The sequence below is a fragment of the Eubalaena glacialis genome, chromosome 4 (assembly GCF_028564815.1).
Source record: "Eubalaena glacialis isolate mEubGla1 chromosome 4, mEubGla1.1.hap2.+ XY, whole genome shotgun sequence".
Lineage (NCBI taxonomy): Eukaryota > Metazoa > Chordata > Mammalia > Artiodactyla > Balaenidae > Eubalaena > Eubalaena glacialis.
Genome location: NC_083719.1, coordinates 119,149,500 through 119,164,134, shown reverse-complemented (window position 1 = coordinate 119,164,134; position 14,635 = coordinate 119,149,500). Strand labels below are relative to the sequence as shown.

The 14,635-nt window shown below is 56.4% G+C and overlaps 2 protein-coding genes across 4 annotated transcripts; one reads left to right on the top strand and one right to left on the bottom strand.

The window, feature by feature from the left end:
• Positions 1-795: 795 nt before the first annotated feature.
• Positions 796-12,255, top strand: FCHSD1 (FCH and double SH3 domains 1). 2 transcript variants are annotated; one of them, XM_061189744.1, is made up of 20 exons: positions 796-827; positions 1,061-1,158; positions 1,750-1,795; positions 2,178-2,245; positions 2,573-2,708; positions 2,794-2,930; positions 3,029-3,092; positions 3,937-4,065; positions 4,505-4,627; positions 4,800-4,895; positions 5,325-5,450; positions 5,855-5,959; positions 6,155-6,316; positions 7,094-7,222; positions 7,300-7,383; positions 7,551-7,668; positions 7,766-7,986; positions 8,753-8,840; positions 9,779-9,834; positions 9,973-12,255. In XM_061189744.1, the coding sequence occupies exons 1-20, from the start codon at positions 807-809 to the stop codon at positions 10,036-10,038; spliced, it is 2,073 nt and encodes a 690-aa protein (XP_061045727.1). In that variant the 5' UTR covers positions 796-806; the 3' UTR covers positions 10,039-12,255. The 2 variants fall into 2 exon arrangements, with proteins under 2 accessions (XP_061045727.1, XP_061045726.1); XM_061189743.1 differs by having other exon boundaries at positions 2,567-2,708.
• On the bottom strand, positions 11,185-14,606 carry RELL2 (RELT like 2). 2 transcript variants are annotated; one of them, XM_061189745.1, is made up of 6 exons: positions 13,838-14,606; positions 13,178-13,417; positions 12,720-12,785; positions 12,558-12,624; positions 11,930-12,115; positions 11,185-11,662 (listed from the first exon to the last, which is right to left on the bottom strand). In XM_061189745.1, exons 2-6 carry the CDS (start codon positions 13,359-13,361, stop codon positions 11,281-11,283), a joined length of 885 nt encoding a protein of 294 aa, XP_061045728.1. In that variant the 5' UTR covers positions 13,362-13,417; positions 13,838-14,606; the 3' UTR covers positions 11,185-11,280. The 2 variants fall into 2 exon arrangements, with proteins under 2 accessions (XP_061045728.1, XP_061045729.1); XM_061189746.1 differs by having other exon boundaries at positions 13,844-14,606.
• Positions 14,607-14,635: the final 29 nt, after the last annotated feature.

Below are 14,635 nucleotides of genomic sequence, written 5' to 3'. Positions count from 1 at the left end.
GTTTGGGCCACAGATATCTGCCTTTTCCAAGTTGGGGGTGTGTTGAGGAGGTGTGGGCCATGGATAGGTGAGGAGGATGAGGAAAGTGTGTGTGCACATCCTCAGAAAGCAGTGCCAGGGCGGGGATAGGGGGTATGTCCTGGGGTGCAGAACCTTAAGGGCAGGCCCTAAAGGCGATAGGGGCTTTCTGGGTTGCAAGTCCCCACTCTCATCTCCCAGCTCACGCCCACTCGCTGGTTTCGTTTCCATTGGCCCTGTCTTTTCCTCTGGTACTGGTTCCTTCCTGGCTCCAGGCGTCTTTCTCACCCTCACTCACGCCGGCTTTTCCAGTTCAGTGGGAATTGGGAAAAGGTCTGAGATCAGCCCTGTTTCTCTCATCACACGCATCTGCGCTCAGGCATCCAGTGATTCAGTTTCCCTGGTTACAGATTGAGTTCCTCACCATCCTTCACCCGTCGCGTCGGGATTGGAGATCTGCATATGTAAACGAATGATTAGAAATAATTACTAAGTCAGCAGCTCTCCACCAGAAATAGAACCCAGGCGTCTTGACACAGAAACCTGGGGTTCCCCCTACAGCCCAGCGGACGCGGCGTCCACAGGGCGGCGCGGACCCTTTCCGGGGTATTCTCAGCAGTAACAGAGGTTTAGTTCCTGCCGCTCTTGGCGCTTCGCGGCCCAGCGAAGAGACTGATCAGGCGTGGGCGGGGCGAGGGCGGAGCTGGGCCAGGTCCTGGGCGGGGCTTATCTGTGGGCGGGGCTTCCTCGAGTTCCGGAGTCGAGTTGCTGCCTGGGCCGGAGCGGAGATGCAGCCGCCGCCCCGAAAAGTGAGCTTGGCCTGGGGACGGGGACTCCTGGCGGGCTGGGGGAGTGATGCGGCCCAAAGGGGCACCAGACCTGCGGTGGGGGACGAAGAGTAGGAAGGGGTTCAAGAGCCAACCCAGAAGTAACCGAGGAAACAGCCCAGCTCCTCCCTGGCCCCGCCCCCTCACCGCTGCCTGCGCGGAGTGTTTTTCAGGTCCCTGCGCCAGGGGTCTTCATCCTCTTCTTACCCACACAGGTGAAGCCATCCCAGGAGGTGAAGCTTCGCTTCCTGGAGCAGCTGAGCATCCTTCAGACCCGGCAGCAGAGAGAGGCGGACCTACTGGAGGATATCAGGTAGCCCTGACCCCCTCCACGTACCCCGACTTTCTCTGTCACACGCTCCGCCTCTTCTCCAACATACTACAGCTGTCGGGGTGGGCGGGGGTGAAGAGCTCTCCAACCTGCCCATTCAAGGCCGTCATCCTAGGCCTCCCTCTCCAGATGCCGGATACGAATTATCCTTCCGCGCACCCCAACACACATAAACACACAGGGACCCTCCCTCAAACCCCTTCACTCCACACCGCCCCCTCCACACCCACAATCAAGCTTAGGACAGAATCCCCCCTCCCTCTTCCAGACCTGTTGGAAGGCTGGCACACACTGTACTCAGCTGACCCCCATCAGTCCTCACCTCCAAGCTCACAGATGGTTCTCCAGGGGTGGGGAAGATACTGCTGAGGCTCTGAGCACTGAGGTGAGGTTGTCCTTTGCTGCGGCTGCCCGAGGTGATCTCAAGGACTCTCTCTTCAGTCTCAGGCCCTCCTGGTATAGTCACACTCCAGGCCTGGCTCCCCTCTCCCTCCTGCCCAGGCTAAGGAGAGGGTCGAGGGTGGGAGAAACGAACCAAACAGTAACACCACACCACCCCCCTAATCTCCACAGATCCTACAGCAAGCAGAGGGCAGCCATTGAACGGGAGTATGGGCAGGTATGGGACTCCTTTCTCTGGACCTTCCCTTTTGTTCTAGCCTCCTTTACACTACCAGCAATGTGCCTCCACACATACTCCTGTCCTGGTCAAGAGCAAATGCCTAGAACCAGGCAAATTTGTGTCAAATCCCTGCTGTAGTACTTTTTAGCTGTGTGACCTTGGACAAGTTACTTAACCTTTCTTGGCCTCAATTTCTTTCTCTGTAAAATGGGAATAATAATAACTGTACTTTCACGCAAGGTTGTTGTAAGGACGGAATAAGTTAATGCATGTAAAGCACTTAGCAAAGTGGGTGGCATTATTATACTCTGATCATACACTCTCCCAAGTGGGGAGAGTCTTTGAAAGGGAACTGGGTCTGTGATGACTTTCCCACCAGGCACTCCAGAAACTGGCTGGGCCATTTCTGAAGAGGGAAGGACACCGGAGTGGGGAGATGGACAGCAGGTGGGTCCCATGGTGGGGTGGTGGGGAGGCCAGGGAGCCAAGAAGGGATGAGGAGCTCAACCCCAGGAACCTATGAGGAGGGCACGTGAGCGGCAGGTAGAGCTGACACAGCAGCGGGAGAGCAGCTGACCCAGCAAGGACACTGGATGGGGGCGGAGGGCATAAGTGATCCTTGTGGCCGAGCTAATGGCTGATCGATTGATGGGCTCCCAGACGAGGGGGATGGGAAAGCAGTCTGTCTCCTGTGGTGTTGGGGGGGGGGGGCGCATCTCATGAAGCTTTGGAGTGCTCCCCTCCTCAATGCAGACTTTCTCTGGGGAGAGGCAGGATGGTGTTTGGTGCCTGGCGCTGCCTGCTGGATGCCACCATGGCTGGGGGCCAAGCCCGGCTCCAGGCATCTGACCGATACCGTGACCTGGCAGGAGGCACAGGGCGGAGCGCTAAGGAGCAGGTGCTTAGGAAGGTATGGCTCAGTGGATGGGGTGAAGGAAGGGCTGACTCGGGGATGGAGGTGATCTGGATCAGGACTTGTGTGTCCATGCCCCTAGGGAGCAGAGAACCTCCAGAGGGCGCAGGCCGAGGTGCTACAGTCTGTCCGGGAGCTGAGCCGAAGTCGAAAGCTGTATGGGCAGCGTGAACGGGTGTGGGCCTTGGCACAGGAGAAGGCGGCTGATGTCCAGGCCAGGTGGGGTCATGGGGAGTTAGGAAGCCTGTGGTGTCGGGGGATGGAGCCAAGGTGCCATGGCTAGGCCTGACCTCCGCTCCTCTCCCTTGCCTGCACAGGCTTAACCGAAGTGACCATGGCCTCTTCCACACTCGGACCAGTCTCCAGAAACTCAGCACCAAGGTTCAGAGGATGTGGGCATGAGTGGGGGCAGGGAGAGGTGGGCAGATTAGTCTAGTGGTTTGGAACCTGGGGGCATAAGTCAGAGAGACTGGATGAATCCAGGCTACCCTACTTCCTTGGTGCATGACCTTGGTAAACTTGATCTCTCTGAGCCTCATTTTCTTCATCTATAAAATGGAAATAGTACCTTTGTTTTTCATTCCTTTAATATGCAGTTATTGAGGACTTCTATGTACTTGGCACTGTTTGAAACACTGGGGATATGGTGGGGAACACTACCAGCAGAGCTCCTGCCTCCACAGCCTGGTTAGGGGAGACAGATAGTAAATAAACAAAGACTCAGAATAAATGAAAAGAAGGTGATACGATAAAGCATAACAGGGGAGTGTAATTTAGAGGGAAAGCCTCTCTGAACAGGTGGCCTGAGTGTCAAGAAGGAGCCAGCCATGCAGAGATGTAGGGGAAGAACATTCCAGGGAGAGGCAATGGTGAGTGCAAAGGCTCTGAGGTGGGAATAACTTTGTAGGCTCGAGGAACTGAGAGAAGGCCAGTGTGGCTGGAGCACTGTGAGCAAGGGGACGAGCACTGTGGAAAGACTCAGAGAGGGTGCTGGGGCCAGCTCATGTTGGACCTGGTAGACCACGGTAAGGAGCAGTTGGGATTTTATCCTAAATGTATGCAGTTGCCACTAGAGGATTTTGAGCAGGAATTGTGAGTATGTAAAAATTTTAGTGTGGTTTGCCAGTTATCTCAGTAATGTGAGAATCCATTCTGGATCTGCGTTGGCTGTGGAAGGACCCCAAGGGTCCAGGGCTCCCAGTTGACACCTATGTTCCTCTCCTAGCTGTCTGCCCAGTCGGCCCAGTACTCCCAGCAGCTGAGAGCGGCCCGCAATGAGTACTTGCTCAACTTGGTGGCCACCAATGCCCACCTTGACCACTACTACCAGGAAGAACTGCCGACCGTGCTCAAGGCCAGTCTCAGCCTAGATACCCCTGCCTCTCAGCAGGGAGGGCGTCTCCCTGCTTCCCACCACCATCAGGCTGGGTGGGGCTGGGGACCTAGCCTGCTTAGAGTGGGCAGAAGATACATACCTGGGTTCCGCTTCTGCTTCTAGCTGGCTTCATGACATTGTGCAGAACGCTTACCCCTCTGAACCCCAGTTTCTTCATCAGGACTAACCCCTGCTCTGCCTACTTTATAAGACTAATGGGGCTCAAGGGAGAGAATGAATGTGAAAGTGCTTTTTAAACTGTTAAGTGCTGTGCACACATGAGGGCCTATTATTAGAAGCAATAATAATGTCTTATTCCTTCTCAGTTTCCCATACCTCATACGCATCACCCATTCAAACCTGGACAGAGAGCCTGCTTGGGGGAAGGGTGGTGTCAGCATCTTGGGGTTCTCTCCAGGCCCTGGTCAGCGAGCTGTTGGAACACCTGAGGGACCCGCTGACTTCACTGAGCCGCACTGAGCTGGAAGCTGCAGAGATGGCTCTGGAGCATGCCCACCGTGGGGGGCAGGCGACCTCCCAGGTAAGCTCCCCAGAGATCCTCTTTACCCTTCTCTCCCAGTACAGCGCCCCCTCCACCACTGCGTGTCTGCCCCTTTCCTTCTCACCTTGTCCTCTCTCTACCAAGAAGGGCTGGGGACAGGCTTGGTGAGGGAGCCAGTGAGTGGCCGACTTTGATTTTTTCCAACTCCCAGGTAAGCTGGGAGCAGGATCTGGAGCTTTTTCTTCAGGAGCCCGGAGTATTTTCCCCCACCCCACCTCAGCAGTTTCAGCCAGCAGGGAATGATCAGGTGAGACCTCTCTGCTAGGTGGAACCAGGCCACTTGGAAAGGGGACTGTGGTGTAGGCCTCTCCCCCATTATCCTTGTCCTGGTTTTAACTTAGAGACTATTAAACCATGGAGAGAGGGTTTCAGAACCCCAGTTCACCTCCCTCCCACCAGGACACAAATTAACACACTTCCTCCCACCCTTCTGTCCCTTCACTGCACTATCTTCTTCATTCTACCTCTGTCCCTCAACCCGGATCCCACTTCTGGGACTCTCTGTGTGTCCACGTGAATGCACACCTGTGTCCACAGTCATAGGTGTGTGCTCCCAGCTATTTGTCCCTGACCCTGGAGGTCAGGAGACAGGGAAGAAGAAAAGGAGGGAAGTGGAGGGAGGGGGAATAGAGAAGGAGCAGCATCAGGTCATCCTCACAGCTCCCCATTCATTCAGGTGTGTGTCCTGGAGCTGGAGCAGGGCGCAGGATGTGTGGCCGGGCAGAGTGGCCTGGAGAAAGAAGTTCAACGCTGGACCAGCCGAGCTGCCCGAGACTACAAGATCCAGAACCATGGGCAGCGGGTGAGGTGGGGGTGCAGGTGTTGCGGGTGGGCAAGAAGAGCTGAGAGATGGGGAGCCCGGCGTCACTGGGGATGTCATGGGGCTGCAGGCAGGAGGGGAGGGAAGGCTAATTTAAGTTGACAGCATGGTACAGTAATTTAAGAGCATAACCTTTGGGACTAGACTCACCTGGACTCAAATCTTGCTCTGTTGCTTCCTAGTTATGTAACCCTGAGCAAGGGGGTGACTTAAGCTCTCTGGACCTGAGTTTCCTCATCATTAAAGTGGGGCTAATGATAGCACCCACATCACAGGGAAGATGAGATGACATAATGCATGTGAAACAACTAGGAAACTACCAGGTTATTAGTAAGTTGTGCCCCATAGTATCTCCACCCACTCCTGTCCTCTGCGTCCCCAACCAGGTGCTGCAGCGGCTGGAGCAGAGGCGGCAGCAGGCTTCAGAGCGGGAGGCTCCAGGCATAGAACAGCGGCTGCAGGAAGTGAGGGAGAGCGTCCGGCGGGCACAGGTGAGGCACAGCCCTGGGGTCAGAGCCACTGAGATCGCACCTCCTCCGGCAACACCCTCCTCCACTCCTTTATCTGACGGTGGGGAGACTGGAAGCAGGAGGTAGAGGGTGGACATATCTGGGGAGGAGGCTCCACTCACCTCCCAAGGGCAGGCCCAGCCACAGCCTTGACTGACCCCCTCTTCCCTGTGTCAGGTGAGCCAGGTGAAGGGGGCTGCCCGGCTGGCCCTGCTGCAGGGGGCTGGCCTGGATGTGCAGCACTGGCTGAAGCCAGCCATGACCCAGGCCCAGGATGAGGTGGAGCAGGAGCGACGGCTCAGCGAGGCCCGGCTGTCCCAGAGGGACCTCTCTCCCACGGTGAGCTCCCTCCACTCCCTACCCATACACACCCAGGAGGGTAAAGAGCCCCAGTGGAAAGCAGAGCTTATAAAGTGGGAATCACACTAGTAACTGACTCAGAGCATTGTTGTGAGGCTTAAATGAAATCACTTGAGTATGACTCTTGGCACAGTTTGTAACAGAGAGAGCTCTCAATGAACTTGTATTATGGAGTATAGGATAGTGGTTATGAAAGGTCCTGAGAGCAAAGCAGACTATAAGCAGTTTGAGTACCAGCCAGTCCACTTACTAGCTGTGTGATCTTGGAAAGTGACTTAGCCTTTCTGAGCCTCAGTTTCCCATTAAGTAAAATGAGGTTAATAGTTTCGCAAAATAACACTGGGTTATTAAGAAGTTTAAACAAGACAATGTACATAAGATACTTAGCATTGTGCTGGGCACAAATAAGCGCTCAATACTGTAACTCTGTGATTATTGTTCGTGTTATCTTGCTTTGTGGTGGTTCTGCCTGTGACCCAGGGTGAACGGATGGGTGGTACTACCTTGGAGGAGGATCCACAGTGTTAAGGGTAGGATGGGGTGGGAGGGAGGCACAAGAGCGAGGGGATATGGGGATATATGTATACATGTAGCTGATTCACTTTGTCATACAGCAGAAACTAACACAACATTGTAAAGCAATTATACTCCAATAAAGATGTTAAAAAAAAAAAAAAAGGTAGAATGGAGGAGTGAGAGATATAGTGGGTACTTGAGCCTGGGCCTCACAACGATGTCTGTTCTCTGTTCCCCCAGGCTGAGGATGCTGAGCTCTCTGACTTTGAGGAATGTGAGGAGACTGGGGAGCTCTTTGAGGAGCCCGCCCCCCCAGCCCTAGCCACCAGGCCCCTCCCCTGCCCTGTCCATGTGGTGTTTGGCTATCAGGTGTGAATGGAGGTGGGGACCTCAGACAGGCAGGGATGGGGAACAGCCAGTCCTGAATCCTTCTTTGTGGGGCCCAGGCAGGACATGAGGACGAGCTGACCATCACAGAGGGCGAGTGGCTGGAGGTTATAGAGGAGGGAGATGCCGACGAATGGGTCAAGGTGGGTATGGACCCGGGGCTCTGACCTTGGCAAGGGGGCAGTGGGAGTGACTTCTCTGTGGCCCGTAAAGACCCAGCCAGGCACAGCTGGAAGCCTGAGTGGAGGAGGGCCAGGGCCGTGGACTGCTGAGGCAAGCCTGCTTTCTGTTCACGTTGCTGGGTGAGCAGGCTCGGAACCAGCACGGTGAGGTAGGCTTTGTCCCTGAGCGGTATCTCAACTTCCCGGACCTCTCCTTCCCTGAGAGCAGCCATGACAGCGACAATCCTTCGGGGGCAGAGCCCACAGGTAAGAAAGGGAGAAGAGTTACTGAGTGATTGTGGCCCTGGTCTGGGGGCACTGCTGCCCGCCTCTTCCCCTCACCATCTCTCCTGGGCTTCGGCAGCGTTCCTGGCCCGCGCCCTGTACAGCTACACGGGACAGAGCGCAGAGGAACTGAGCTTCCCCGAGGGGGCGCTTATCCGCCTGCTGCCCCGGGCCCAGGATGGAGTGGATGACGGCTTCTGGAGGGGAGAATTTGGGGGCCATGTTGGGGTCTTCCCCTCCCTGCTGGTGGAGGAGCTACTTGGCCCCCCAGGGCCATCTGAACTCTCAGACCCTGAACAGGTGAGGCTTCCTTTTCCCTGGGTCCCCAGGCACGTCTGGGTTGACCCTCCCATGGCAGGGGGTGACCCTCCCATATTCGTCTTAATGCCCCCTCCCCCCCATAGTGGCTTGGGACTCCCCATCTCCTTTGGCACAGAGAAAAGGGAAACCAAGGCAGTCTTCATTAGCGTTTGGTTGTCCTGCTTTAGAGCTGGATCTTAGTTCAGATTCCTATTCTGTTACTTTAGGCAGTGATTAGACCTCTCTGAGCTTGTTTTTTCACATGCATGTAAAAGGGGGACAATAATACCTCTTTCAGGAGGCTAACTATCCTGATTAGAGATAATGGAAGTAAAGCGCTTAGCACAATGGCCCATAGGTGCTTTGATATATGGTACCTGTTGTTCTAGCAAGAAGAGCATAGGAGTAGGAGTCAGGAGTTCTAGCCAGGACTTTGTCACTAACTAGCTCTGTGATTTTGGATAGATGGATTAACCTGAGTCTCACCTCTGACATAGGAATCATCAAATCCTTACCTCATGGGGTGTTGGTGAGGATTGAATGAATTAGTGCATGCGAAGTGCTAGCAAAATGCCCGGGACATATTAAGTGTCAATATATATTGGCTGTTGAAATGTGTATCACCTACAAGCTCCACCCAGATACAAGCATTTGGTCCCTCTCTGGATTGGGGAGTGACGGGACAGGAACTGAAGATGGGATAGGAGGAAGAGCTGGTGAAACCTTCCCACATGCCAGGAATAACTCTTTGCCCCCTCATCCCCAGATGCTGCCATCCCCTTCCCCTCCCAGCTTCTCCCCTCCTGCACCCACCTCTGCCTTGGATGGGTCGCCTGCACCTGTCCTGCCCGGTGGTGAGTAGAAGGAGCTGGGGGCGCCGGGAGGGTAAGAGACAGGAAGAAGGAGGAAGTCTGGAACTCCTGGGTTACACTCAGCCCCTCTGCCTGCCCTCAGGAACCTCCTCCATCAGGCTCTCTGAAGCATGATGGTAGAAGAGCTTGGGCTTTGGAGCTGGGCCCACTGTTCAAACTCTGCTCTGTGACTTCCTAGTGTGTGATTTAACGTGTCTGGGCCTTTACAGAGTGAGGAGGAAGGTCCCTCCCTCACTGAGTTGTGAGAGTTAAAGGGACGTCTATAGAGTGCCCAGCGTTGTGCTGGGCACATAGCAAGCATGCAATTAGTAGCTGTTTTCTCATTATTATTATTTTAAAAATTAGCCAGTTTCTCCCACAGTGTTTTCCCAATACACATCCTCTGCCCTTAGTGTTCTTGAATCCTGCAAACACCTGGTTTGCATCATTTTCCTCATCCATCTTTTCTTTTTTTTTCCCTTGTTCTTGTTGTTTCCTCATCCATCTTTCCTAAAACCATCTTTTCTAAAAGGTACTTTCACTTTCTTCACTGCACCCCCCCCCCCCCCCGCCACCGCGACCCTGGAATCCCTGTGAGCGTTTTCTGCACCCCGCTTCTCCAGCACCTGTCGTTCACTATGAATGATTTAGTACTCAGTCATTCATTGTGTCTGTTGGTGTTTCATTATGCAGTTCCTGGCAGCCATTAGGGGTTGGGGCGGTGTGGATCCCTCCTGCCCCCGGGTACCTTTAGCAGGGCGGATTATACAGCAGGTGCTCAATAAGTGTTGAGGTTGGATGGATTGATGGATAGTATGACCTAGGTTAGTGACTATTTGTTAATTCAACAAATATTTACAGAGTGCCACTATCCTAAGTGCTGGAGATACAGAAGCAAACAAAACAAAGTCATAAGACTGACTTGTGGTTCTTATTTCCAGACCAAGACCTGGACTGCCCTGGACCCCTGGACGTGATGGCGCCTCGACTCAGGCCGGTAAGGGCCCCGCCCTTGGAGGAGAGTGTTTGGAGAGGGGTCACTCCAACTTGTCCTGTTTTATCTGCAGGACAGAGGGAATGGACAGGGATATCCCCAAGGGAGGCCTCTGGTGCACTGACTGTGTGTTCCCTACAGGTGCGTCCACCGCCTCCCCCGCCAGCTAAAGCCCCGGATCCTGGCCACCCAGATCCTCTCACCTGAAGCCAGGGGGAATCACTTTCCCCCAGTGATGCTGCTGCCCCTATCTCCGTGCTATCAGAGACCACCCCTCCCCACAGTGATCCAGAGCGACACAGCCAAAAGCTGGAATCTCCCTGATTTCCGTTCTCACCTTCACGGGTAGAAACTTCTTCTCTCCCCATTTCTGGGGCTGGAACCCACTCCTTTTTTGCCATCATCCTCCAGCCATCTCTAAGGGCTGAAACTACGCCTTTGTCTTCTGCTACCACCCCATCTCTAGGGTGGTGAAATACCCTGAAATCTCTGGGACTGGAATTCATCCCCCAAAGTCTTGAGTGGCTCTGGCTTATTTGTGTCTCCACCCTGGTTCTGTGAATCACACCACTCCAGATGCCAGAGCCACTGGGGTTGGGGGCTGGGATGGGGGCAGGCCTGTCAGAAGGAGCTGGAGCCAGTATGCGAAGCAGCTGTAATGGTCTGAGCGGATTTATTGACAGTGAATAAAGGGCACAAAGCCCAAGCCAGGGCCTGGGCCTCTTGTGCCAAGAGGGCAGGGGGTCTAAGGTGCTATTGCTTTAAGGGCCCACCAAGGGCAGGGGCCTGCTCCCAGCCACACGCTCTAGCATATGGAGTGAGGTGATGGGGAAGGCAGGTCAGGCGGCCTGTTGGCAGGCAGGGGAAGGGGAAGAGACTGAGGACCGGAGGTGGGACTTCTCCCAAGGTCCCCCAGCCTGAGACCGTGCAGCTCCAGGTGGAAGTAGGGCTGGTCCCTCAGCTGGGGGGCAGTGCTGTCCAGTGGAGAGGAGGGGCTTCATGCCCACCCACCCCCTGGCCCTGCCAGCTGGTAGTCCATCAGCACAATGAAGGAGGAGGCTTGGAGGAGAGGAAGGGTAACAGTGTTGCCTCCTATTCAAGCTGTGTCCCCGCTTTTCCCCAGGGGCTGCAGGACCTTCCCTATCCCCTGGAGCACAAGCCCACTCCCCACCACCAAACCAAGGAATATGTACCAAAGGCTAAGCCTGCAGTTTAGCTTGGGGGTTCAGGGAACCAATGGGCTTAGGTAGTTTAAAGTAGGGGGTGGGAGGATGAGATTATCTGACCTGGGGCCCAGGCAGACTCACCTCACACACCCCTTGCCCCCTGTGGTGGGGACACCTGAGAGAGAGAGGAGGGGTCAACAGTGGGAGAACAGGAGGTGGGTCATATCAGTGCCCCCTAGAGTAGGGGCAATAAGAGCTGAGCCCACCGCAGCCCACCACGTCTTCATACCTGGTGATCTGAGGTGTCCGGTTTGCTTGGCTGTCCATTTGCCTGTTGACTGGCCAGCCCTGGGCTTGGGCCCCTCCCTCCAGCCCCCAGCATCGACTCTGCAGAGGCTCCAGGGCTCCTCTCAAGTGCACGAGGGACTAGGCTGCTGTCCCTGAGTCCTCCATTCCGCACTGGGGGGCTGGCAAGGGCCTGGGGCTGCGGCCTCTCAGGGGGAAGGCTCTCAATGGCAGGCATCCCTGTCCTGGGCTGCCCTCCCCCAGACCCCTGGCCACCCCCTGGGTCCTGCCCCCCACCAGATCCCCAGCTCCTGTCCGTGGGGGAGCCATCACGATGCTCATGCAGCCCATAGCGCTTCTCAATGTGTGTCACCCGGAACCTGGGAGGGGAGGGAACACTGGGGCTTAGGACCACCACTCAGAGGCTGCTTGGCCCTTCCCTCCTATCAGGGACATCCTGGGTTTGATAGGCACTTCCCTCTGGCCTCGGGCAGGGGAGACCAGATTGTGGGGCACATTGTGCAGCCTGGCTTCTGCTGTGGCTCACAGTCCACAAAGAAAGAGCCAGGGCCTACCTTTGGAGGCAGGTGCCTGACTGTTGGGGTCCCCACCTCAACCTCCCTTTCCCTGGGGCACTCTATACCCACCTGCCCACAGAGAACACAGTGGTCTCCCCAGGCCGGGGGCGACCCTTTCCTTCCTTGGAGCGTCCCTGACGGACAAGTGGGGGTCTCTTGTTCCGGCTGCAGTGGATGCAAGGGGCTGCGGAGCCCAGGTGCACTGTGTGATGATGGGAGGGGACTCCGTCCTGCAAGCTGGAGGTGGCATCCACACTGGACAGTAGGGAGGAAGGGACCAGGGGTGACATTCCCAGTTTTCTTCCTGTTCCACTTGCTCCTGTTCTTTCAGCGTGCTCCTTAAACCCCAGATGCCCCACTTCCCCCAGGCCCCACCATTCGTTTCTTGTCTTTATCTAATAAACACAATATGAAGATATTAGTGACCATGTGTTCTCCCTCCCGGGGCTAAAAAGCGGGCAATGCTTAATGCAGAGGAGTGGCATAAGGGGTGAAGGTTAGGCTTGATGATATCCAGAGGAGAGATGTGGTTTGAAGGTCTCAGGATTTCTACAAAACGTCCTTCTTCCTATATGTTAACCAGCCTTTCTCTCCCCTGTCAACCCAAACATGCAAGGAGACTGGGAGAGGAATGTGCTGGAGGAGAGGGTACTCTCCAAGGCAAGCTAAATCGTGCTGGCCCTTGTTCCCAGCTCACCTGGACAGTTGCATTGTCCCTTCTCCTTCACTGTCCCCCAGCATCTCCTTCAAGGCCTCAGCATTGGCTGAGGGGAGAAGGAAAAGAGGGGGTCAGTGGAGGCAAAGGCCGGGGCAAGAGAAAGTTGAGGAGGTGGGGAACAAGGGGCCAGCATACACCCACCTTCATTTTGGATGATGCATTGAACAATCCTCTCTACTGTGTCCTCATTCATGTCATCATCCTCAGCTAAAGGATGAAAGAGGTTGGTAAGGAAGCAGTAAATGAGTCAGCTTTGGGGGTGCAGTACCTGGTGGCTTCTGTGGCTTCTTGCTCAAGACTAACCCCTTTAGCAAATTGCCATCATGCTGTACACAGCATTTCAAGGGCCAGGGCAGAAAAGATGGGGAAATCAATGGGAGTCCAAGACTCATCAGTGGGCCCTTCCCACCCATGTTGCCTACTCTAGCCCTGCTTTCGGGGTGGTGGCAACCCACTTGCTCTTGCAGACTCAAGAAAGCATTACTAGACCTCCTGAAAGCTTGGTTGGGATTTGGCCTGGGTCTGTTGACCAGGAAGAGGTGTGGGGAGAAGGGTCAGGGAGAAAGGTGACTGAGCCAGGTTCTAGGCTGTTCACTCACGGGGCTGGAGCTGGGTGTCGTCAGGCTCCGAGCCCCTCGAGGTGCGGCAGCGGTAGCCTTTCTTCTTGAGCACGTGGCAGATCATGAAGCCTACCAGGCCCATGAGGAAGAAGACCAGCACAAGCAGGAAGAGCATGTACAGCCCATGTTGGGGCGGCTCCAGGTCAGGCTGTGGTTCCGACATGAGGCCCTGGGGGGCGAGCGCGGGCCAGGGCGCCTCCTGGGGTTAGGGGGCTGCAGCTAGAGATGGGGGGAGGGATAGGAATGCCTTCTTCAGGATCTGAGACAGGCAAGCCTCTGAGGTCTGGCCCCACCCCCTACCCAACCAGGGAGCTGTCCGTGCCAGAGGTGCTGGTCCGGGCCAGGGGTGTCAGACGGCAGCTGCGCAAGCTGTCTTCCACGACCCTGGTCCGCTTCCCCGACGCCCAGAACGTTCCCCTTTCCAGCTTGTCCTGAGCTTCCGTCCCTCCCAAGGACACTGCAGAGCGAGATGGGACGGAATTCTCAGGCGGCCTGCACAAGGATCGTGCCTGAGTCAGCGTCCACACCTCCTCCGCGCCGGCCTGAGCCAGGCCTCCACAGCCCCCTCCCCTTCCTGTACTCTCGCGCACACACTCCCTCCCGCCCTTCTGTTCCTCCCATCCTGACCACCTGGCCCACCGGTACCGGTGGTTTGGCTCTGGCTCCGGCTCCGGCTCGGGTTCCGGTTCCAGGGGCGTCCTAGTCCGGCTCAGGGCCCCCGACGCCCTCACGGCGCTCATCCCTTGCTTTCTTCCCCTCCCCCCTTCGCCGCCTCAAGGGCTCCGGGCTGCGGCCGCAGATACCCGTGCCGCGGCAGGCGGGGGGAGGGAAGGATGGAGAGGGATGCGGGCTGGTTGGGACCGGGGAGAGGCTCCGGACAACTCCAGCCCTGGGAAGGGAAGGAGAAGGGGGACGCCGCCGCCGCCGCCCTGGGTTCCCAAAAGCCTTCGACCGTCGCCGGCCCGGGACCAGGGGGCGGAGCGCAGGTGTGCCGGGCGGAGAGCGAGAGCCTTGCGCGCTTGTGAGCGCAAGTGTGATGCGCGCGTGACTGCGCCGCTCCCCCCCTTCCCCGACCCCGCGTCGGGGGAGTGTGCGGTGCCGAGTCTCGGTCCGGTGAGGAGGACAGGCAGTCAGGCGAGAGTGCTCTCCACTGGTCTATCGGGCACGGCTGGCTTGGCTCCTGCCCTCAGATGCCCCGGCCGGATGTGTAGCAGGGAATCTTCCCAGCGGGCCGGGGGAAGCCGGCTTTCTGCACCCGAAAGGGACAGCGCGGCCGGTTCTCCGGAGCCTCCTAGAGAGGTGACATGGCATGCGCCCCGTTTGGGACAGGTAGCTGGACGGGATGGCTCGGCTTCCCGAGGATTTGACCCCCGCCCGGAAGGAAATGGCCCTCTCATCCTAGGACCGACGCTACCGTCCTCCGGCCAAGGCCAGACG